This window comes from Uloborus diversus, chromosome 3 (assembly GCF_026930045.1).
Source record: "Uloborus diversus isolate 005 chromosome 3, Udiv.v.3.1, whole genome shotgun sequence".
Lineage (NCBI taxonomy): Eukaryota > Metazoa > Arthropoda > Arachnida > Araneae > Uloboridae > Uloborus > Uloborus diversus.
This window is the reverse complement of record NC_072733.1, coordinates 168,535,783-168,562,442: the sequence shown is the minus strand read 5'-3', so window position 1 is coordinate 168,562,442 and position 26,660 is coordinate 168,535,783. Positions and strand designations below refer to the sequence as shown.

The window sequence follows — 26,660 nt, the reverse complement described above, 5'->3', positions numbered from 1 at the left end:
TTAGACATACATGATGCCTTAAGGGTTTTTTAAAGCAATTTTCACAAACACAATGCCACCAGCTTTCGTAGCAAAACTATAAATTGCATCTAGTTCTTCAAAATTATCTTGTATTTCATTCATAGAAATTTCTTCATCAGAGTTGCTTTTCCTTTAAATTTGTCACCACTACGAAGGGACCTTGTTAACCCATAATGAGATGGCCAAATTACCCCGGGTAGGGAAAATTTACTGGGTAAGTAGAACCCCTACTTTTAAACACTTATCAATAATACTTTTTGAAAAAATTCCTATTCACTTCACATTTAACTATGCGTTAAAACCCAATGAAGATTATAACGAAAATAGAAACTAACCTGGAAACACTTCTTTGAGAACGACTTCTTGAACTCTCTAAAAGGTGTTTTTCAGAAAATTTATTTGATGTAAGTTCTATGACACGGAAAAAAGTTGCATAAAGCGCAAACATATATAAAACGAATCACTGTGATGAAGTACGACATGACCAATGTAAAAAATCTGTAAAAGTCATGTACATTGTACATATTTCATTTGGGGGGTAGGGCGGGATGAAGCTACTTGCCCGAAGCAACCCTATATTTCAAATATTAACATTAGAGCATCTAATGGTGAAGAGCCTGCCATTGCGGTTTCACTATTTGTTTCAAGCTAAAGTGAAATTGATGTATATTTTAGGGAACATAGCATGGCGGTGCCCTAAAAAAGTTAATGAAGCGTGTCCTCGAAACAAATATCTGATAGAGTCAGCACAAGGTTGCTTCCCACCAGTCAACATCCAAAAAGTTTTGTTTAATTTTTACTTGACAATCCGTCCCGCAGTTGAATATCAGTGGAGTCACTCTCAGAAATGTATGCTCAAATATCACGAAATTTTCGTCGTAATTTGACAAAATGTCTTCGTAAAAAATGCAACGAATAAATTTTTCGTCAAATTAACGAAAATTTTGTGAAATTTTAGCATGCGTTTCTGACACAGCTGGAAAAGAATCGTTGTAAATAATGAAATTTGTCTTAAGATAGAAGAATCATCAAAAGTGAGTAATTCTTTTCTAAGACTAGTTAGAATACTATTTATCACTTCTTATTTTATTTCTTTCTCTTTTTTTTCGGCAAAAAAAGTTTTGCAATATTCAAACTTATCAAACCAAAAGTAACCATTGATTTATCGTTCCAAGGGAAATGCAAAGACCTGCCACGTGACAATGAAAAAAGTGGCCGGATTACCAGCTCATCCCGGGATGCTTCCTCTGAGGTATTATCTCATCACAATCGCGAACATTTTATACAACACTGTATGGAATGAGTTTAACTTTCACAGAAAGTTTCGCAATTAAGAAATATTGTTTGAACTTACTCTTACTAATTTAAGCTCCACATTCAAACGGCTCTTTCCGATACAGGTAACATTCCCAAGTCTTTCTAGCAACAGCCTCTGCTTTCTAGCCTCCAGGACTATTGCAATGTAGCTGTATACAGTTACTACTACATACAATGAGAAACACAATCATGAAAGCAAAAGTCATAAATGTAGAGTCAATAAAGCACAAAATACAGAATACTTATTGTATCAAAAATTAAGGGTTCAATGAATCCACCTCCATTCTCACCAAGGAAAAAAAAACTTTATTCAAGCTTGGGGAAAAAAAAAAAACAATATTAATACAATGTTTAAAAGCAACGTGATGTAACGTGATAAATAAAGGTTGATGTAACGTTACTGAAACCGTTAATGTAACGTTACTAAAACCGTTGCTTTTGCGTTTTGCAACGAGACATATTTTCGCTCTATCAACGTTACCAATAACGTGATGTCAACGATTCAGAGCAACGTGATGTAACGCGATTTATGTTACTTGGGACACTTCTTTTTTAATTAAATAAGTATATCAACAATAATACACTAACAATAATACAAAGTACTTACCGCTGAAAGTGATGAGAGATCGCGATTGCGAAGCTGCAAAACAATGGCGGCATAGCAAGCCAAAAGTTGTTTACTGGAAATGGCCACTAGGATTCGGAGGTTGCCGAAGACGAGGCAAGGTGCAACGAAAAGTTACGATAAGTAACGTTTCTTTTGCAACTGTTTGTCAACGTTACAAATTTAAGAAATTTGCAACGTGATGTAACGTTTCAAAATTACGCTTTTTGTAACGAATCGATAAAGCAACGTGATATCACGTTGCGTGGGAAACGGTAACGATGTTTCAACTAATTGCAACGTGATGTAACGATGACGTAACCTTTCAGTGTTACTTGGGGCCTAATTTTACGTCAAGTTATTTTCTGACTATTAAGATTCTATGTTCATTTTGCGAGAATTGGGCGTTTAAATTTTATTACAATTCTTGTATCCTCTCTCTGTTGCAAAGAAAATTTCATGGATAATAAAATACTATATTTTAAATTATATTGCTTTCGAGTATTTTACAACTTCGCAATAAATTCTATTACAGTTTCTTTATTTGACAGATTATTCATCATTTTCATGAAGGTTTCTTTAAATGTTTTACAGCTTGAGGGCTATTTTAATCTAGCTTTTCACTTTTTGTTTAATTACATTTTTTCTTAAATCATGGATTATTTTACGTTTTATGGGATAATTTTAATTGTTTGGTGATTTATCTTTTTCTTGATAGAAGTCTTTGTCTTTTTTAATGCCTAGTTTTGTTTAAAAGTCCATTTAAAAAACGAAATAACGCATGTAATCACCAAGCAAAAAAAAAAAAAAACTAAGCCATTAAATATTTTAAATTTGAATGTGTCAGAAGGTCTATACAACTTTACTCGATGTCAAATCGCGGATATCACAAATTTGCCATAGCGAATGCGCATGTTGCGCGCGGACTAAGCTCATTAAAAGTCTTGCTTAAATTAATTGCAAAAATTTTTTCAGCTAACAAATTACTGCAAAGCACGGATATCCACACACGAATTTCATATATTTTCAATTCATTATGTATTGTTTGTGAAAAATCCATTAATTTAGAAAATAAGCAAACCAATAAAAAAGTGTTATTTTTCGCTTTTAATTAAAAAGTTATATGTGCCGTATTCATATGCGTACAGTTTCATATAATTTGTCACGTAAAATATTGTAATCATTTAACCCCAGTTTCGCGCCGACATTTAAAATTTCTTCCCTCCATAAATTTATCAAAACTGAAAAACAGGAAGAAAAGAAATTTTGTATCGGCGAAACTGGGGGGAGGGGGACAGCATTCTAATCTCATTCATTAATTTGTTTCTCTGCTTAAGTATAAACAAACAACATAGAATCTGAAAACAGAAAGCCCAATGAGCAAAGTCTGCGCGCATGCGCAGTCGCTGTGGCAAATTTGTGATATCCGCGATTTAAAGTCTAGTTGCAACTGTTGGATCTGTTTTAGTCTTGATTGAATTTCATTTCCTAAGACAACTTTGGAATAACTGTTAGATCTGTTCTAACCTTGCAATTGCAGTCCGAGAAAAACAAACCCTATGAGCTGAGAGTAAGTACATAAGAATTTAGGGAAAATTAGTGATTTTCAAACTTTAATTACTCCGGCCCATGATGTCCCTGGGGGTTGAATTTTTGTATATGTACTCAATGGCCCCCCAAGAATATGTATACAAAAAATCATTACCGTAGCCCCCCGGCGGGCTGTGATAGAACCCAGGGAAGGTACAATTTGGGGAGTAAAAACGAGGGGGGAAGGGGAGGGGGGTCAAATGGCACAAAAGGCACATAAGTAGGGCACAAGGAATGTGTGTGCGAAATTTCAGCTTGATTCCTTTTTTCGTCTAGGCTGTAGCCCTGTCAAAGAAAGCGAAAACTTTTTTGAACAGCGATTTTATAACTTTAATACCTCCTCCCCTGATGGTCTAGGGCATTGTATTTTGATTTACGGCGTCAGTGGCCACTAGAAATTGAGTGTACCAAAAATCAACTCCGGGGGTCTTTATGGGGCTGAGATACAGAGGGGTGAAAAACCCAAAAAACCCCAATTCGTTCTGTCGCGTAATCTTGTTTTTGGTCGTTTTATTTTCTTTCGTCTTTGGCGGTGGATTTGCTTCTGTTGGCTACTGACGTTTGGTTTCCTTGGCGGGGCGGGACGCTTCCGCGTCCCGTGATATGAGTGAATCTTTCGTACGTGCAAGTAAAATTCAATAAAAGGCAATCCGTATAAGTTAAAAAATCATGTTTAGTATGAAGCTCGCAGAGTAGTAACTAAGCAAAATGCTAATAATATTATATTGGAAGCTGCTTTTATATTGTGGATAGAGATGTAAAATTTCCGGAAATTTTGAAGTGGTGGAAAAAAAACGGTTTTTTACCGGTTTTTTTCGGGAAAAAATGGAAAAATTGATTTTTTTATGAAAAAAATATGGTTTCTTGATAGTTCTGTGTTTCTTGGAACAGATAAAGGGTTAAGCATAAAAAAAAATATATGCAACCTACACATCCTCTTTTTCTGCTTCACAGAAATACACATGAAGGTAAGTTTAATTAGAAAAAAAAAACTTTTTGTGTTATAACTGAAAGCTTTCTTGATCCAACACCAAAAGTAAGTCAAGTCGTCGTTCAACCAATTATAATGGGGTTAGGTGTGTCTAATCATAACAGTTACATTTTCTATTTTAGACTGCCTTTGAAACTTGAAATAATAATTGTAATTTTTGACTTTCAAACATGATTGATATTTTTTGATTTTTTGAATGATTGATATTGTTTGAAAGAAAAATAAGTATGATTTCCCTTCCTTACCAATGTAACTTTGCTGTCTGAGAATGAAAGCTAGGGAGTTTTGATTTTTTCCAGTCCAATCTAAGTCTAAATCAAAACTAATTTGGTTTATCTCTTTCTTTCCAACAGAAACCCCAAAACAAAACTGCGTAATGGTTTCTAAAGCTGAACCAAAACTTAAACCGGAGTTTCAGTTTATTCATACGGCCGTTCTAAGCCGTGACCGTCGCTTGGGGTCATGACTAGCATAGTAGTAAAAGTAGTCATACCTGCACTTTTGAACAAAACTGAGGTATTATAACCAAGTTTTTCTGTTTTATATTTTACTCAATAAATAAAATGTTTTAGGATCATTTAATCAGGGACTATTTTTTAAAAAAATTCTTAAATATAATAAAAGAGAGAGAAAAAGACATCTGAATCAAATATATGGAAGAGCCAAACTTTAAAACACAATATCTCAGCTTGAGCTCAACTGGAGATTCTACATTTGTGCTTAGCACAGCAAGTACACAGGGTGCGGCAAAAAAAAAAAAAAAAAAAAAAAAAAATCGGACAAAGATTGCATCATTGAATGGAAGTAAAGTAATTTCATTTTGAAATGAGCGTCCTATTTATTTTTGTCTCACTTTATTATAAAATAATTTACACTATATCTCCTAGTTTATGTATTGTTTTTCGGTTTTCTTACAATTTTAAGCAAAAGACCTGAAATTTTAAAGTTGTTTAACCAAGTAGAACGACAGTTCGTTTGCTTGTTGGTGCCTCGGCAAACAGTATTTGATGCGGTATGCCGTTTCAAGTGGCTTGGAAATGATAGTCGATGTCCAGAAGTGTATAAAAATGAACAGTGAACATTTCATTTAATAGTCAGGCCATCCAAAAGTGAGCTCAATGAAACCCTTGGGTTTTCACGAGAGAAGTAGTTTGTAAGATGGGGGAATTTGTGACCGATAAGCACGATTAAGGGCAAAAACAACTCAAACAGAAGTTTTTTGAGTTCCAAAAAGTTCAGGCATTTGCATGGGCTCCAAAGGTGCCAGAAACTTTGAGACGGGCCGCAAGTCCTCGCTGAAAGAGATATCTTTCACTGATTTACCGTTCAACCAGCTCAAAACCTTCAAAACAATAGGATTTGGTCTGAAGACACTCCAAGGGGGGTCTATTCTAAACTGCACTAAATTTTGGACTCTCTAGATCCGTTTCTTTTTAGGAAATAGGATTGATTAAAGGACTTGCAGTCCTTGAATGAAAATTTCAATAAGCAGTTGCACCTCTGTATTACGTCAAAAGGCAACCAGTTTGAAACCAATTAATTTATTAATAGTTAAAGGTATTCTCATATTATTATTTTTTGTGTTTTAAAAATGCATTTATTTTTAATAAAATTACAGGGATATTTGCTTGCCCGTGTTTTTTATTGTCACACCCTGTACATTTGTTTCGCAGTCAGCAGAAACATAGTTCTGTGATTAAAGCTATGCTTCTTTGTTTTTTGAAGAAGGAAAATATATATACAAATTCTTCACTAAGAATATGGATTTTTTGCAAAAAGTATTAAATGTTTTTTGATTTATATGCAAATTATACTATCCTACAACAACTTGTATTATCAAAGTTATACGCAGTATTTTAACATACAAAGAGGGTTTGGGGGGAGGAAATTGCATCAGAATTTAAGTATGCGAAATTTCTAATCACTTTTTGCTGAAATTTTCAGTTAAAACTTCCTAAAAAGTTGAAAAAAAAATCATTTTTTCAATTTTTCCGGAGTGGAAATTAACCCTTTCGGAAAAAAACGGTTTTTCTCCGTTTTTTCCCGAAATTTTCCGGTTTTTTTCCGACCGTTTTCATCTCTAATTGTGGATATTAGAGACCGTGAAAGAGGTGTTTTACCATGGATGGAAATGTTATACAATTCATGCGAAGCTACTGTATTTGAAAATGTATTAAAATAACGGCCTGAGATTGAGCAGCATAAATCATCATCTTCAATTTTTAAGCTATAAATTTAACTACAATAATACTGTACTATTGTAGTGCGACGCTTTATTATTAGTACATACTGTACGTACTGTTCTGTTTTATTTCATGTCTATCTGTCACATTGATCATTGATTTTGTGCATCGTAACAGTATATTTTATGTTGAAGAAATGCAACTTTTTTTTTCAAAAATACAGTAAAAAACTAAAAATTCCGCTTTTTATGTAAGAAACGATAATATATAGTTAAAAATGGTCTTAAACAGTTTTAGTAGTGTTTGAAATTGTCTAAAATAATTGGGTATGCCAATAAAAAAATCATTAACATACGCTTTTCCACAACGCGAAATTTCGACTTGCGCGAGGAGTCTTGGAACGCATCCCTCGCGTAAGTCAGGATCCGACTGTATTGGTCGTACTAATTTCAAACCTTTTGTGTTGGATTTATTTTTTAATGGAGATTATTTCCCTAAAGATAAGTTAGGGGACATGGGGCCCGTATAAAAAGTTAAATTTTGTATTTTTTGACGACTTTTTATTTTCACTTCAAACTTTCAATATCTTAACTCTGCATCTGTTTTTTCACATTTTTGCATTTGGAAGTATATATCTAGGACCAACGGTTGCGAAAATATAGGTCCTGCAGGTTAAAACGAAACACTCTGTATATTACAAAAGGAAAATCACAATTATTTAAAGTTTTGAAAAGAAAAACCTACATTAAACGTTATTAATATGAAATTTTGATGGAGTGCATGTAACGCTTTGCATCACATCAATGAAATTGCACTTTTATAGAGTATAGTAAGAAGATTATCTGACCACGTTAAGCATCCCCTTGCCTCGGAAAAAAAGCACAAAAGCTCATTCCTCGAATTTGTGGCAGGAGAGATAAACGAAACGGAAGGTATTCCTGCTTCCTAAAGTTTTCTTGGCAATTCCATCAAGTTAAAAACCCAAACTAATAAAGCTGATTAAAGAAGTTCTATTTTTATCTAACAATGTGTTTTATTTTAACTCTTGGAAAGAATAAAAAATAAATGTCCTTTAAGTTTGCAGCTTTGAATTTTCTTCGTATACTACAGTATAGTGAGATTCACGGTTATTGACTAGTTAAGTCAGTTGAGCCATACTTTTTATTGCTTCGCACCTTATACTAAGTTGAATCGCGGGCCAGAACACATGCAAAATTAAAACGCATTTTAATCTTTTTAGATCATAATGGGGAAAAAATCGAAAGGGGAATAAAACTACAAACCATGAATTGTTGTTATTACAACTTAAATGTTATTTTATTCACGTGAAGTTTCCAATTGTTCTTTAAAAATAAATTTCTGACTATTCGGCAAAAAATTGGTAACAATCATTCGTAATACCTAATGGAGATGATTGGTTGTTTCGGAAGACTCGAAAAACTCTTTTTCGATTTGTAACATTGAACATGTGAATGGGCCATATGGATCAGCTTCGCGGGCCGTAGATTGGCGAGCACTGACCCAAGTGATCGTTTGCATTTAAAAAAAAGCGCTTGAGTTAGTTTCTAGAAACAAAGATGAATCCGTGGCGTATTTTAGATTAAAAGGGGAAAAACTGTTTATTAAGCCGAAATTTTTGTGTTTTTCATGATTTTTTTTTTACAGAAAAGAAATAATCAGAATTTGTTTAAGATTATAGGATACTTTATTCCTGTTTTGCAGTACACTTTCTAATTTTTTCAAATTATTTCCGCCAGAAATAGTGGTAATGTATTTCCTAAGAATATGAACCTAATGAACCTAATTGTGATCATAAACGTTGAAAATTGAATGTGTTGAGGTGTTTGATTACAATGTCATGTTTTTCTGCATTTTTTTTTCACCTTTTTTGCAGTAAAAAAATATTTTTTATAATAATATCAACCCAGAGTTAGGTTCATATAGATTGTAATTGAATAAAGAATATTTATACAAGTTTTACTAACGATTGATCAATAGCTTTTTGAGCTAGAATGCCCACCAGCTGGAAAAAAGTCATTTCTAGAAAACGCGCTTGAAAAAAAAAGGAAAAAAAAAGCCAAAACGAGCATCGGAACTACACGAAATTTAGCATTGAAATTTTAACAACATGTTTTTGAATTCTTTTGCTACCATTTTATGAAATTAAAAAAAAGTGGATTTTTTTGACCCGTCTAATCTGGTTTCCTCCCTTAAATCGTTCTTCCCCGACGTACATTTACTCGTAGTTTCTTTCTATATTTATTTTTAAAAATACTTTTAAATATACGGTAGAACCTCGTTTCTACATCCCGCATTTATCCGGATCAAGTTTATACAGTTAAAAAAATATATTTACTTAAATAATAAATTTAAATTATGATTCCAAGAACGTAACTATAAATAAACCAAATATTCGTTTTTTATTTTGATGAACTCTTGCATATGAGGTACAATAAAGTACAATACTTATTTAACAAACGATGTGGCGTACGTGGAGCGTCAGTTCGATTCTGACACCACTGCAACTATCCCAGTATTTTCGAGAAACGGTACTATGTAGTTTCGTTACAAATCATTGCTTTTTGCTGTAATAAAAGATAAACCTGGTTATTGTTTTGCTTTTTCCCGAATTTTCCGGATTTTGTTGGTCTCAGTTAGTGTGGATGAGCGAGGGTGTACTGTATTCTAGTGTTTCAGTTGCAGTGAAATAAATATCTTGCTCGTTGCTTTCTCAAATGAATCTAAGACGGTAAGTCGCCAATCATTTGATCACTTTTCATTTAATAACAAACTTTAGAAAATTCTTGCGAGGCTATATATTGATTATACTCGCAAGGCGTGAGATATGTTATTGAATTATAAAAATTTATTGATATTCAGATAAGCAGCATAACCACCTTGCATTTCAGCCCGATTTTAAAACACATTTTAAATACTAACTAGCCTGCGTGCCCGGCGTTGCACGGGCTACTTAAAAAATGAAAGAGCTGTTCAATTGATGTTTTTGTATTATTCTGACATCAGTTTCTAAAGCGCTAAGGAGTAAATAATTACGCGTAATGCAAGGTTTGCAAAACACCAGTAGAGCATATTTTTGGCAAAAACCTCTTTAACGTTAATCATATTTATCAATAGTACAAGTTATGAGTATTTTCAATTAGCACAAAAGACAATATATGCATTCTCAACTATAATATGTGCTCACTTTATACTGAATTAAATCTGATAGAATATATCTGAAATATTTATGTACAATTACAATCAGCTTTTTACATAAAATGACACACACTTTTTTGTTGATTACGTGAAACTAAAGCACCAAGACTTATTAAATACCAATAAGCATTAATTTAATATCAAGCCATCAGATTCCAATTAAGCTTCAGTAAAAATACTTAAAAACAATCTTTTTTGTTCAACTCTGTTTCACTTAAAGAAATCCAAACAATCTTAATTTAACGTGTTCTTTTAACGATACAAACTGTATTGCAAAAATTCGAAACAGGAAGGAAAAAGAGATTTATTACAATTCGAAAACTCACCCATGTGACGGAAAAAAGTCCAACAAAATAAACATAATTAGTCGCACATTCTAAATGTACCCAAATATGAGGCCGGTGAATGATAAACTTACACTTCAATCAATAAACATTACTAAAGAAACATTTTTCATATGCTGAAAAGAGTTAAGAACGTTGAATATGAAAAAATAAGAAAGGACAGACGATAAATATCCGAATAGAGCAACCAATTTTAAACTAATTAAAATTGAAATTCTAGATGGAAACGTTGTTTTAAGATTTGGACAGCAGCCAAAAAAATCTCTTTTGACACAATTATTAGAATTTTATTTGCTCACCCATATGCAAAATGGCAACAGGAAAGAAATAAAAATTCCTGAATAGCGTTATGTTAATTAACGTTTTAATTAATATCCCCGCTAATTAAAGTCGTACAATTATGAGATTGGTCCTATTGTTTTCTTTGGAAAAATTCGAATTGATCGGTATCTCGTTTGACTCCCGATTCGCAGTGGTTTTCGAGAAGATCGATCTTCAGACAGACAGACAGACAGACGGACGCGAACAGATTTTAATATTATAGTGGATGATTTGAAACTGGTATACCTAATATTCTCCTTGTTCTAAGGCAAAATGTTTTTAAGGCCTTGATAAGTTACTTATGTACACAACACTGATACTTGATTGTACACAATTAAATGGAGAATCAATTAATTATTAATTGGTGGCAGTTCTATGAAAACATTTCAAGAGTGCCGTACCGTGATTTGTAATATTTTCGTTACTGTGATCCAAATCTATAATTCGAATAAGAAACAAATTTTTATATTTGAAGTGCAGATTTTAGTTAAGATCACTTTGTAGCTTCAGCATCAAAGTACTCAAAATAAATTTGCTGAAAGAAAAAAATATCAGAATCTCAAAATTTTAACTTATTCCAAAATATATTTTTGAGTTTTTCTATCATTAAAATATTTTTTTTAAATTTAGTTTTTATTTTAGTTATAACTCTTTAAAAAAGTGCTTGTAAAATTCAATAGTAAATGGTAAAAAGTAATGTGGTATTTTTTGACCTTACGGATCTCAAACTTTTAGTATTTGCAACCAAGTTTTCAGTCATAATTTTTCCTCGCCTCCCTCCCTGCCCTCCTCATATAGCAACCACATAACAATAATATGCAGAGTGATCTAAAAATCAGAAAACTTTTTAAAACTCCATAACTGTTGAACTATTTACAATAAAATGATGCGGTTTCCACAGAAATTCTCAGAACATGGGGAGATATGATGGAAAACAGAATTTTATGTTAGTTGCATTTTTGACCTGGAGTTGAATTAATGGAATAATTTTATAATGAAGTTCATTTCGATCAATAAAAATGTTTCATCGTCACAACCATTCAATGTGTTTCTCATCATTGAGAACTACAGCCGTCTAAGAAGTACTTCGAAGGCTCTATACACACGATATTTTAAACAATCCCACTACTAGAAGTCACAAGGTGTAAGATCTGTAAACCTTGTGGGCCATTCATGCCAAAAAACGACTGAAGACATGGTTGTCCCCAAATGTTGACCTCGGAAGTTTCGTGACAGGTGTAGCTATGCGCGGAGGCGCTCCATCCTGCATAAATGTTATTGCTTGGAGTGCTTGCTTATCTGAACAAGTGACAGAAACTGTTTTGATGTGTCACCATTAGTGACTTACATAGCACCCCCTCACTCTTGCTATGCGGGGGAGGGGCGCAAGAGGTATAAGGGAGCACGCTCTAAAAAAAACACTATATTAAAATTTTAAAAAAATCTTATGGAGAGAGGCGCACTTATAAATCTTAGGGGGGGGGGGGTGCACCGATCTCTTACGTACGCTACTGGTCAACATGTCGTTCTTTGAAGAAAAAAGGTCCAACCGTTCAGTTAAAAATGTTACTAAAAAATATATTATTCTTTTTCAGAATAAACGAAAAAACCCCTTGTTTCTGAGTATTTCTGCGCAAACCGCACGGTTTTATTTTAAATAGTTCAATAATTATAAATTTTTAAAAAGTCTACTGACTTTCAGATCTCGAAATAGGGGAAAGGGAGGCACATGTGAACATAGAATGCTTTACTAGGATAACATCAAGTAAAAACTCCAAGTAAAGACCGTACCAGTCCTACATCTTGGCAAAACTTATGGAACATGAAGCCAGTTTGTGTTCTTGTGGTGACAGCTTCTTTGTTTTAGCAGATGCTCATGTAATTTGATCACTTTCTTTTTCACGTAAAAACATATTTTTTCTAACTACAGTAAAATCCCTCCAATGCGGACACTAACGGGACAAATCTTTTTGTCCGCAATAGAGAGGTGTCCACAGGACAGGGGATTAATAATGTTAATTGCGTTGGAGCTGGGGAATTAAAAATTGTCCGCCTTTGAGGGGTGTCCGTTAAGAGGGGTTTTACTGTAATAAGATAAACTTAATTATTACAAACCATTATGTGAACATTCAAATAAATTTATGACAGGTTTTTTTTTTTAAATTTAATTAAAAATTCTTCTTTTCTACAAGTTAGTTCTAAACTAGATGATGGAGAACTTGTGAACACAACATCTAGGAGCACATGTGAACAGTTCCCATATCCTCTCCGTAATGTTAATATTAGTGCAGGGTATTATTTATAAGGTGTTAAAAAATGTGTAAATATTCAAAGTTCCTTTTTTTTTACAGTCAGTTTGTAAATTTATTGTTACTTCTTATTATTATTAAATATTTAGTTATTTATTTTTATGATAATTTCTTTTTAATTTATTTTTAACTTAATACTTTGTCAAGAGCTTAGTTTTATATAATACTTTTACATTAAATAAAAGGACCAAATATTTTCACTTAATTAAAAAATGAAATTTAAAATATTTTTAACTCATTCTCATATTCTGTATGAATTATTAACGCAATATATAGGAAAAATCTTTACGCATAAAATATTCTTTGCTTTTTTTTTTAAGTCGTAAAAAAGTTTTTTTCCCTTGTCTTTCCAGTGAGCACACTACGAAACTTTCAAATTTTAAAGTTAGCAGAGTTATATAATTCGGGAAAAAAAAACTTTTCATAATAACACGCTTTCTGAACGGTAATCTGGCACACTATATGGGTTACAAACCCTCTAATGTAATTGGTACATACGTATATGTTTCATATTAAAGAGTTTGTCGTTGAAATATGCAGCTTATCCTGCATTTTTCAATCGTGTTCGTATGTGCCCTAGACATGTTCACATGCCCCCCCCCCTATAGGGCACATGTGAACAATTGAAGATATATTTTTTAAAAATAGCATAAATAGAGAAATGTTTTGTAAAAAAATCTCAAAAAATTCCGTGGCACAAAGAAAAGATTATTCAATCATGAAGAATTACTTTGAGAAATTGATAATATTTTTTGAAAAATACGGAAAAGGAAAAAATTGCTCACGTGTGCCCTCCTCCCCCTCCCCTTTCCCCTATATTATTATTTATTTAGTTATTGTATGAGGAGGGCAAAGAGTGGGACGAGGTTAAAACTATGACTGAAAACTGTCTTAATAGGGAGTAGCAAAATGGATCTATAGTTCATGCAATTTTTTTTTATTAGACTCAATTTGAAATTTAAAAACATCAATGCATTTTTTTAATGTTTCTGGAAAGAAACTTAAAAAGATTTTTCATCTTGTTATTAATTAAATGTTTTTTTATTCATATTGTTATTAATCAAGATGAAATAAAAACTAATTCAATAATATAGTCACGTTCTTGGCAAGGGTTTCATCTGGGCCGGGCTGTAATTTACGAATTCCACCCCCTCCCCCCTCTTTCAAAAAGATGTTTTATGTAAATATTAAGTTCGTGCTATTTTTTAGAAACAGCAACTTATTTTTATTTTGGCGTTATAACTATAGTTGCAATTAAAAAACGAGTTTAATTACGAATATTGAAAAACGAGTTTAATTACGAATAAATTCTATGTAAAATTTTCCCTAGACGCATATGTAACGTGCCCCGTCCAAGCGCAATATTGTGCTTTGTTTTCGTTGGCATTTAATGGATTAAATATGATTTAAGAAAAAATCGGGAAAAACTTCAGAGAATTAAGATTTTTTTATTTTATTAACTTTGAAATCCACTTTGGGTGCAATTCCGGGGCAGACCGCTGTCCCCTCCCCCTCTAGACACGCTACTGATTAATATATTAGTCTCTTTCTAATATTGAAAATCTGTCAGTCATAAATGTTTTTTTTTTCTTGTGTGTGAGGTTTTTGAATAATATAGATAGAAGTTTAATATTTTCTACTATATTGTGTATGCATTTGAAAGAAAGAAAGAAAATAATTTAAAACATAGAAAGAAAAATAATTTACAATAATATTAAAATCTTTTTACAATGTATTGGTTTTAGAACCCGATCCCCTCGCCCCCTCCATCTGTTTCAGTTCGTGAAACATTTGTTAACATTTATTGTCTTTAAAATCCATAAACTTATTAATATAAACGACACAGGACAAATTCATAAACTGCATTTTGCCTTGCATTAGTTTTCCATGTGAAAAACTTATTTTTTCAGCAATACAGTCCTTTTTAAAAGTTGAAAAAATAATTTTATATTTTTATCATCCAAAAATTCAAGGGCACCCATATGGGGAGGGGGCAAGTGGGGACTCAAGCCCCCCCCCCCCCCTAGAAATTAGAACTTCCTTGCTTTAGTATTTTTTTCTTTGCTAAAATGTAAAAACATTTGTTTTCCAGCCATTATTGAATAAGTAAAAATGTCAAATTTTATTCACTCTAATCTGTACTGAAATCGGTTTCCACGGGAAAATATCCTTCTAAAACATGTGGAAAATATCTGAGCACCCCCCCCCCTCCCCTTAAAATTTTGCATATGGACGCCCATGAAAAAATTCCTTGTTTATCATTCACACCTAAATTTTTACAATCACTTGTTTTTCAAAGCTCTTTCTCTTCCCCTAGCTTGTAATTATATGCGTGTTTGTACGCAAAAATAAAGTCACATTCTAATTGCTTCTATATTTACATTTCCTAGCATAAAATCAAATGTTATTTCATCCATTGAGAATATTTTTCCACATTAATGTGTTCATGAAGCTAGTAATAGTAATTTCTTCTGCAATTAAAAATCTCCTGAACCGTTTTATTTATAATTATTTGAAACAAAGAAAATTTTAAATTCGTTTAGATATTATTGTGTTGCGCATTGAAATTTGTGGAACACTCAGCTTCATTCTATCATTTTCTGTCTTGGAATGATTTATGTATTTCGGTCTCTCAATTGGACAAGATACCTTGCTGCTTCAATAATTGATCTGAGTAAAAAAGTTGCCACAGGTACTACTGTTTAAGAAAAGTAATTGATTTTTCCAAGGGTGCCCCCCCCCCCCTCCCTAAGAGCAAGGGTACACCCCCCCCTCCTCCCCCAGCCGAGTTCAGCACTCCTGATTATTTTGCTTCAGACCATTTTTTCATTTTCCCCAAACTCATAAAAATAATGGTAAGTGCTATTTTGTCACATTTTTCACAAATTTAAAACAAAACTTTAGCAATTATTAAAGTTCCGTTGTGACGTTATATGACTATAATTCAGGGAAGAATTTGTTTAAAAAACTATTAGCGGTTTAAAAATTGTTTGACCAGCATTTTAAAATTGGAGTAATGCTGCATTAAAAAAAATAATAAGTTTTCGTGTTCCAGAAATTATTTGATAAAGGATAGTTTGTAATGGACGAAAGTGTTCTAAGATATTCTCTCAGAAGTGGCATCTAATCCCCCCCCCCCCAAATAGTTATTTTTTCATGCATTATTCTTTTGTAACGTTTTTGTTGTTAATTGAGGCGAAAGTTTAAGATACGAAAAAACGGTGCGGCAGAAATAAATCAGATTTCGAAAAAAAAAAAGAAAAAAATATTTTCTTACCAATCGCAACTTTTCCGCGCTACAGTGACATGGAAATTTTAAAAAAAATGATTTTGGGAGAATTTAAAATTTTGAGATACTGATATTTTTTGTTTAGCATATGAAAACCATACATTATTAAAATGGAATTTTGTTTTAAATTTAATAACAAATTAGTGTTTTTTCCAATCTAAAACTGCAAAAGTCTACCTAGAAAAGTGTTCAGTATGAAGGAGAACGTTTAATTAGCAAATAATTCTTATTTGTAAAATCCTTTCCTGCAGAATTAAGTAAGCGTAAACAACTTCATTTCATAACCATGTACAGTGAAACTTCGATAAGCCGAAGTTGCAAAGAAAGCGAAATAAATTCGAGTTATCAAAAATTCGGGTCATCGAAAACGAAATGAAAACTATAGAATAAAATATACTACTAACTAAAACTCATTAAATTTATAATATGAGCAATAATTGATAGAATAATGTATCAAAGGGATTATATATTTACTGGACATAATTAACGTGTAATATAATTACTGTATAAATTCAAGATTTTGTATAGGTTGGAAAACAAATTAAAATTGTATGCTGAAACGTAAGTTTTCACTCATAAAGTAAAAAAAAAAATCTGCAAAAGAGGAGTCGGGAAAATTCGGACGGGATTCCATGAAAATGCACAATACATCGGCTACTCTTCTAATATTTTGAATAGAAGTTCATTTTATTACTGAACTTACTTACTTTTACTACTTCTCTTCAACACCAGAAAAATTTTCTTTATTTTCACTTACGCATGAAAAAATATCTTCACCAGTTAAGTACTCTGTGACTTAAATTCCGTCATCAACTGCAACAAAATCCGTAAAATATGTGCTTGATTGAATGTTAATTTGTTTTGTAACAAACCTCTGCTCAATTTATAAATTTAGTCTTTATTTTTGTTCATATTATTGGAGGAGAAAACGACTTCGACTTACGGAGTTATGTCAACAAGGAAAATCTAACGACGGTCAAGAAATAAAATTCGGCTTTTCGAATATTTCGACTCAACGAAATTCGGCTTATCGAGAATAAATTACATTAATTCCCCATTAAGTTAGACGGAATGAAATATTGAAGTTTTCGGCTCATCGAAGTTCGACTTATAAGAAGTTTCACTGTACTTGAAAGTACCAATTATGAAAATTTTCTAATAGTTTCTTAAATGTACTTTCTACAGACTTACGTAATGGAAGGAAGAAAACAAAGATAAAAGCACAGTTAACAAAAATTCTCCCAGATGTTGTGTCATCATCAAATGCAATGGTGCAACCGACTTCAAAAGTTTCATACTTTCCAAAGCCAAACACAGGACCAATGCACCAGCTCATTGAATACAAAACGCAGAGTAGAAGCAAACACACTATCTTTCGGTGAGACACCCTTTCAGCTGGGGGGATAAAAAAGATAGAATTAATGGTAAGGTAAAACCACCAGTAACTGATACCCGTACCCCATACTATAAGTCTACGTAATGAGAATCGGCGTGTCACGATCAAAAAAGTTTTCCACACTCCACACTTTCCCCACTGTGTTTGTCATGGTTACGGCATTGTGAACTTTCCCCCACGTTGTTTTTACAAATGTTTTAAGCTGCAGAAGCAATGTGGGGAAAAGTTCATAGTGCCGTAAACATGAGAATCAGAAAGGAAAAGGGTGCAGAGTGGGTTTTTTTTTTTTGGCCTTGACACGCCGATTCTCATTGCATAGACTATGGTAGTTGCGACTCCTAAAGAAGAAATTTATTCACAAGATAGATTATAAAATTGCACATAAAATACAAAATTATGTAATGGATTTAAATTTGCAATGCTAGCCTTTTACCTTATTCTTAGTTGAAATTTTGGTGCCTGTGTTTCCCTCGATAATTTATTTTTTATTTGCAGTGTCAACTACTAAAGCAGTGTCAGAGTGGGGTGGTCAAAAACTGATGATTTTATCTTACTGAATAAGCTTTACAACTGAGCCCCTTAAGGGACGAATTTGTTTCAGAAAAACTGTCAAAAAATGATCTTTTTTTTTAACATAAAAAATGAATACGTAGGTATAATCTAAGTTACCTTTGCAATTTAAGTTGTATTGGGAGGAGGGGAGTGAGGCAATAGATAATTTTATAAGAAAGGGGAATACGAACAAATTATAAACGATTTAATTACACGTTTATTTTTAATGTTATTAAAAGAAAATTAAATCAAACTCTCATAATTAAAAGCACAAGAATGGCTAAAAATTCAATAAAAATGGATATATTAACTTCTCCACACCAAGCAACTGCTTTGTAATAAAAAGAATTTCTATCAAACTAGCACTAATCATCAAAATGCACGAAGGGGTTGACACGTGAAAAATGCTGCATAAGTCGTGCCATTTATAGTAAATAAGTATAATTATAATCTACTTTTAAATTTGACTGGAACGAGTCTCAGGTGGGCATTAGAAATAAAATAACGAGTGATACAAGATGTCGGTGTGAGACACGGGCATGTGCAAATTTGCCGGTAATGCTCACCCGTGTCAGACACTGGCAAATGCGTAAAGTGCATAATGTTAAGTAATAGTTAAAGAAAGAAATGCTTCTGCTTGAAGCAGTAAGATGAAAAATTGAAATCTTTATCACTATCAGAAGGAAATTAATAATGAAAAATACAGTAATCTTTCACTTACGTCAATTTCTTGATCAGTTGTCCGTCAATTTTCACAAGTTCCGGCCAAAAGCACAGAAATATTAATGTCATTTAACTTTTAATTACGAGTAGAAGAGAGTAGATTTAGAAGCAGGAGGTGAGAGAAAGAGAATGACACACCTGGGGACATTTTTTTTTCCTATCTTGCAAAATTCACAAAAGAAAAAAAGAAAAAAAAGAAAGAAAGAAAATTTGGACTTTTTTTGGGAAATGGGTTTTCTTAAAGTAGAAGGGAAAAAAGCCTGCAAGTAAATTTATAGGACAAACCACACATGTTGATACTAAGGAATTACAAATATAATAAAAATACAATAATGGTAAATTTCTGTGTACCCCCCCCCCCCCCACACACACACACAAACAAAAAAAAAGAAAGATTTGTCCTGAAAAAAAGCATATTCAAAATGTTAGATCAGCGTTTCACAAAGCGTGTTCCGCGGAACCTTTGGGTTTCGCCGAAGTAGAGGAAGGGTTCCGCCGCGAGTTAACCGTTGCATAAATTTATTTTCCACTAGTTTCAAGAAAAATGAAATGATCAATATCGATGATCTAAAATGTTACTCCAGATTGAAGTAGTTGTCGTCACAGTGTTTTGCATCGTCATGCCAGCATAATCAAATAAATACCATCTGACGTGAGGAAGGTTTTTGATGAAGCTTCAGAAATATAGTTTGTTGTGTCAAATCTCGTTTTCTCCGCAGTCAAGGCTATTTAGCAAGATTTGTGAAGACATGGGTAGGCAATACACATCACTACTTTTCCATATGAAATATGTTGGCTATCGAAAACAAAAATTTTTAAAAGGTTGTATGAACTTCCAGATGAAATGAGAATATTTCAACTGGAGCAAAAAGCATCAATATTTTCAGCTGTTTTCAATGATTTGCAAGAGGAACGACGGCTGATAAATATTTTGTGAACTTTTTTGTGAATTGAACGAAGTGACTATTCTTACTCAAAGGGAAACAGTAACCACATTTGTAGGGAGAGATAAAATAACTGCTTTAAAAAGAAAACTGAATTTTTGTAGTCCCTGTTTAAAAAGAGCAACGTAGAATGCCAGAAACAATCTCAATGAAGAAAACGCAGTGCAACTACTATTTCGTGATATATTAAAAACCATTGCTGTTCATTTAAGAAACCTATGACACTGTCCATCCCAAGTATCCTTATATATTATTTCAGTAGCCTGTTTTTGGTTTCTACGCCAGATTTTCCTCAATTCTTGATCGATTTCTTTGATTTACGCCTTATTTTAAAGCTTATGGTGCTGGCTACTGACGAAAAATAGACCCACGGTCTAAAAATTGTTTTTTCAGCCGAAAAACCTCTTTTAAAGAACCAGAATGAGGTTTTCGGTAAAAACTTATAACTTTAATTTGCGCTATGACCGACAGAGCTGAATAGCTTGATCGGCAGAGCGTTCTCTTCGTAACCAGGAGAATGCGTGTTCGGGCCTACGTCCGGACAATCTGCAACAAAAAATTAGAGAAATATCGCGCATTACATGAACACTTAATTCAGTGAATAACAACTATGAAGGAATAGAATAAATGAGGAGGAAACGATCCTTGCTGATAAGAAAACTTGTGCTAAATTACTTCAGAATTGTACGTTGTTTTTTTTTTTTTTTTTTAAGATTTGGCTCTGGTAAGAAAATTAAAGCATAATGTAAGCGAAAATATAAGTAACAGGTTTAAGATTTCAGACTACAATAGAATTGTTTTTTGTTCAGAAAAAAATAATAAATCCTATATTAAAATATATATTCTTCTAATGAGTTTTTGACTCTTTGTACAAATAAAAAAAATACTACCTCAATTTGAAGGGTAAAATATATATTTTTTCTTCTTTTTGCAAAAAAACAAATAGTTTATCACATTTTTATTACATTCGAAAAGCTACGCTTAAAAAAGAGCATAGTTCAATTTATTTTGTATTTTAACCGTGCTGCTAACTGATGAATACGTGCTGCCATCTAGGTCATAACGGTTCAAGCAGCCTGCGGTAACAAATTGTAAAAATTTTCAAGAATAAAAAAATGTTTCTTCAATATCCTTATTATATTATTTCTTTAGCCTGTTTTTTGTTTCTACGCGAGACCTTCCTCAATTCTCGATCGATTTCTTTGATTTACCCCTCATTTTAAAGCTTATCGAACTGTCTAATGACAAAAATCAGACCTACGGTCGAAAAATCAATTTTTTCGGAAACGCCCCTTGCTCTTGCATAACCTTGATGTGGCCTGTAGTTCTTATGCAGATTTTCTTTTCTTTTTTTTATTCAAAATTCTAATAAAATTTCCAATTTTTTGCACCGCTATCGGCAAAAAAAAAAAAAAAAAAAAAAAATCATAATTAAACCTTTTTTTTTTTTTAAACAAAGCTTAAAAGCACTGGGCTTAGTTGTTCGGTTTCATTGATAAGTTTCTTTTTTTTTTTTTTTGGTAGAGCGTTCGGCAAGAAATTAGCTGAACTTCGGGTCCGCCATAGCTAATTTAGATTAGTATTACGCATTACAGATTAAAATTACGCATTATATGTAGAGCGCAGCTCTGGTTAGTTGAGCTGTCACCTTGACTATTTTGACCTGTTTTAGGGGAGTTTAGTGAAAAATAGACGTGTTATTGGCTCGGATTTTAGTTAGAATGAAAACTACTAAGAAAGTTTCTCAACTCAATTTAGCACCAATTACCGCTCCCTATTTAGCGAAACAGAGGTAAACATTGTCAGAGTCGGAGCTCAACTTTTCAGAGCCTCACAAAACTCATTACAAGAGATAACACACTTAAGGCAATAACATAAATGCGACGGGAATGCTCCTTGGCATTTAAACTCTTTTATGCAGGCTACAGTTATTATTCAGATGAATTGACTATTAATCAAATGGTGTTCTTTCTTTTTTTTTTAAAGCTTTAACTCCGTTCAGATTACTGAATATAATGTAAGCATAAAAAAATATTAGATTAAAAAATTCAGACCTCAAGGGAATCCTTTTTGCGCAGAAAAACTCTTCATTGTATGCTGAAATGTAGTTTTTGCTCTTAGCAGTGTTCGACCTTTTGTATAAATAAAACACTACTATACCATATTGAAATTACAAAGTTCACCCAGTAAACCTTTAACTATTTATTCGAATACGATGAAAAAACATTAAATTTGTTATCAACTTCAAAAATAAGAAATCCTTTTCTTATCCTCTACTTTCGGCGGGAAAAAAAATTGCAATTTTTCTACGTTCGAAAAATTACACATAAAAAACGCATCCAGTTAAACTGGTTTCGGTTTTGAATTTTAAGTGTTCGATTACAAGAAAAACATTTGCTGACCTTCAAGCCGTAGCGGTTAAAGCAGCCTGTTTTACAAATAATTTTAAAGCGTATCAGCTGGCTAATGACAAAACATAGACGCACGGTCTCTTTTTTTTGGCAAAAAGCTTTTTGGCTGTTTTTTATTACACATTGCTTCAATGAATAGCACTCGAAAACGAAAACGAAATTGCTCGGTTGGTTGGAGTGTCATGCTGACAATCAGAATGGCGCCAGTTCGAACCCGTGCCAATACATATATCTTTTATGCCTATTTTTTTCCGTTACAGGCTCACATAGGCAGGATTGTATTTGCCACAACCCGTTTTCTCACATGCACAGCTACTGATTTTCACGAGTCATTCAGTCACACTTTTAATGATATTTATGTTTGTATTGAAAATACGTACAACCAAAAAGTGAGCGATCATTACATCATCACATCGTTGTATTTAACGAGGTTTTGTCGCTGATGTCTTTAAATTACATTCCTTCTTTTGTGCCTTTATTTTTTTCCGTTTACTTAAATCCGTGTACTTTTTTCAATTCTTCTTCATAATGTTCTTCTTTGAAATTTTTAAAGAGAGAAATGCCGCATGAAACAATTCGAAGCAGAGTGCGGAGTTCCGCACGGGTCGTCTAGTGAATCATAATTGCACTTCAACGTTCATCTGCTGGAAACCAATTTTCTGATTCAGTTTCACTCAAAAATTTTTATTTGTTTTAAATGAATATCATTATTGGGTAAAACTGGTGAACCTACCTCTGTAATAGGCACCAAAACCAAAACGAATCCACACATTTTTCAGTTAAGGTCCCCTTGAATTTCAGTTTTTTGTTTGAATTCTTGTATTATTTTCCGAGAGGAAGTAGTAACGCTTCACGAGAAAATCATTCTGTCGTGTCAGCCCTTTGAAATGATTGGTGTCAAAAATTTATTTACTCCTGTCCCATTGAGGTACATTATGTGCACCATTTTTTATGCGAATCCTTGTGTTATTGTTTGACTGACAGTAGTCACGATAAAAGTGGAAATCATTCGATTGGGCCAATCTCTGGTAAAATTGTCAAAACGAATCATAACCAGCTCGCATGGAGATGCTCATGCATACCAAGTTTCTTTCTATTCCATGTATTACACTTTGAGCTAGATACCTCTCAAGAAATACATGCTAAACACAAACAGACGGACAGATAGTTTCCAAAAATAATTAAGGTTGGCAAAAAGCACCGTATAACGTTTTAATCTGTCAAAATACGAAAATTCTCGCGCAATCAATAGTTTCTTCTACGCAGAAGAAAATAATCGAATTATCGTTTTTCATGTTTATTATTTGACTCCTGGATCGTTCACATTTTGTCTTTTAGTCATAAACAAAAATGGGGTTTCTTTAAATAGAAGCAAATTACTAAGGGTTCAGTGGCCTAAAAAGTTTAGGAACCGCTATGTTAGAAGATTCAATTTCAATCCTTTTCAGCATCATTTTAAAACACAAATATTATACTGCTTAATATAATAATTTCATGTGAGTTTATTGTAGTTACTTCTTTAATACGTAAACAGACTCGGTAATACTCTAACATCATTTTCACATGCTGGCCCATTTTACCCTTTCATAGGGTAAAAGAGATCAAAACTTTCGTGGGGGAGTTTTTGTTGTTTTCAATTTAAAAAATATTGTCTAAAAAATATATTCATATGTTCCGGATGAATTTAATGTCAAATGTAATTAAAATTAAATATGAAAAAATAACGATATTTGTTGTTATAAAGCTTTAAATATGAAAAAAACTATTAAATAAAAACACAAAACCCGACTGCGTAAAAACCAAAAAGGCTAAAAAGAAAATTGTATAAGCCCAGTAGTTAAGAATGTTATTAAGTACTACTGAATAACTACACCATTGAAATAATTTTATAACCGTACACAGATAAAACAAATCATAAATTCAAAAGCAGAATCGAAGGATCAACCGTCGAGGCCTATTCCTTTCTGATTCAAAGAACACTGTAAAATTTTAATGGGCCCCGACGGTTGATCCTTCGATTCTGCTTTTGAATTTATGATTTGTCTTATATGTGTACTGCTATAAAACTATTTCAACGGTGTAGTTATTCAGTAGTTCTTAATAATATTCTAAACTACTGGGCTTATACATTTTTCTTTTTAGTATTTTGGTTTTTACGCAGTCGGGTTTTTTGTTTTTATTTAATAATTTTTTTATTTTACACTTTTTAGGTAATTTTTATTGACTTAGTTATTATAATTATAAGACGGTACATTTCGCAAACCTTGTCATTTCATTGGGATAGTTTGTTTCTACCGTGAGGTTTATTAAGTAACTTGCGATGGTCTAAACTACTGACAATTAGTCCCTCTAGGGACCTAACTCGGCTTAAAGTGACATGTGCTTGACCTTCGGCAAAAATACGCGAATTTAAGTCAACCATAGCACAGCTATATAAACAGCCTGTATAACTCATGATGACGCGAAATCGGAAACGTCGTCAGTCCAATCTTTCTCGCAAAACTAAAAAAGCCTCTCAAGAAAGTATACGTCGTGAAAATCAGTTCCTCGAATCAAGGCAAAAACAAATGCAACATGTTAGCAATGAAAATCGAATTAGTAGACTCTCTTTCTTTTGGTGCTTATTGCACGGATTTATTTTGATGAGGACTACAATCTGAGTGTCTTGCCTTCGTTACGCATAATATATTTTTTATTACAGTACAGAATACATATAAAGAACACATGAAAGAATTTACATGAGAAACAGGGGAAAGTACATCCGGAGCGAGGGTGACTTGACCCACCGCCTCAAATGGGAGAAGCAATCGCTTAGACCACTCGGTCAATGAGACCCCATTTAGTAGACTTAGTAAACAAAAAATTTCAGGCAGCGACAACTACCTGCATTTGTAGCACGCAGGTAGCGTGCGACACAGTGTGCAACACTCACTCGATCCCAAACTGACAAAATATGGCAACTGGTTGTTGATATGGTAAATTTTGATTACTGTCATGTGTTTAGTGACACTCGCAAGGTTAAGACAAATCGATTGACGTAAGAATTACCAAAATTGGCCAAGGCGTTCAGCTTGCAGAACGCCACATAGGAACAGACATGCATACATAGACTTATTAACACATTACCCTCCTTTGCGTCGTGCACGCGCACGCGTAGTCGGGTAAAAAAAAGGCCAGAAAGGAATCAATTTACTCTCTTTCAATCCCTTACCCTATCATCTATTCCAATTAATCCTTACAGGTTGGTTGAAAGGTTCTTCTCATATATATATAAAGCTCTAGCAGCCTTTCCGCCGAATTAATAAAGCCCACACTACAGAATTTCACTTTCTGTAAAAGTAACCGAGAGTATTACGTAGTTAAAAATCATTCCAATCTCCAGCGCATACCTTCAAACATTCATGTGAAATTTTGGCTCTATTATTTCAGCAGTTAGTACGCTAGGTCTTCCTATTTTAGGAAAATTTCTTTTGTCCACCCCCGCCCTGTATTTTTTAAGCACAAGTTTAAAATCGGGAATTAACACAAAATATATAGATAAACGATATTCACAAACATATCGACTTTTCACGAATTACAACAAAAAACTTACCACGAGCAGGATAGCGTAAGTTAACGTATCGAAGCATAGCAATGACACTATGCATCACCATATCGTATGTACCAAAAAATAACGCCATAACGCCGAAGTACATGCAACCTGCAAACATTTAAAATTAATATTTCTCAAAATATTACATAATAGGCTGCATGGTATCAACTGAATTATAAACAGAAAATTTTTGCATTTTAATACATAAATTGCACTTTTGAATTTTACCTGATTTACTGAATATAATTTCAGTGTCGTACCCCAAAGATGTTGCTATGGACATTGGATGCAAAGCAAGGGAAAAGAGTAAATCAGATACGCACACAGATATCAAACACAGTTGAAATGTTCGCAACTTCTTCTTTCTCACTCCCATAACAGTCAATACTAAACTGTTTGATATAGTAGCAGCAGTAACTGGAAAAAAAAGAGGGTGGGGGGGGGGATTTAGTTCAGAGAAACTAAATGAATAGTTTCAAATGAATAACAAATTTAACAAACAAATAACAACGTTAAAAATGCACAAATCTATTCTATTGAAACCTTAGAGCAGGAATTAAAATGGAGGAAGCAATTCCAATCATTGGCTTAGCTAAAGTTGACCCAAAGACCCCAAGTCACGTCACTCAACGACGAATGGTTGGAACGTTTTGCGTGAAACAAGTGAAAGAAACCTGATTTCTTCCAATGCTTTGCTTTAAAATATATCACGTGACTTGGGGTCTTGGTTTAATGGATGAAAGTCTTGACTCCCTTCATTTTATCTCTTCTCAATGATTGAAACCTGTTCGTGTCTGCCTGTGTGTGTGTTTGTGATCCTATCTCTTCTGAACTGCCAATGTTTAGCAAGTCAGCAA

The 26,660-nt window shown here is 33.1% G+C and overlaps 1 protein-coding gene across 1 annotated transcript in view; it reads right to left on the bottom strand.

The window, feature by feature from the left end:
• The window catches only part of LOC129219044 (rhodopsin-like), a 39,289-nt gene that overhangs the window by 6,369 nt on the left and 6,260 nt on the right, over positions 1-26,660 (bottom strand). The window contains exons 2-3 of the mRNA XM_054853364.1: positions 17,377-17,580; positions 1,376-1,503 (exon numbers count right to left, since the gene is read on the bottom strand). Of these exons, the coding sequence (XP_054709339.1) occupies positions 1,376-1,503; positions 17,377-17,580 (332 nt within the window). The remainder of the gene's footprint in view (positions 1-1,375; positions 1,504-17,376; positions 17,581-26,660) is intronic.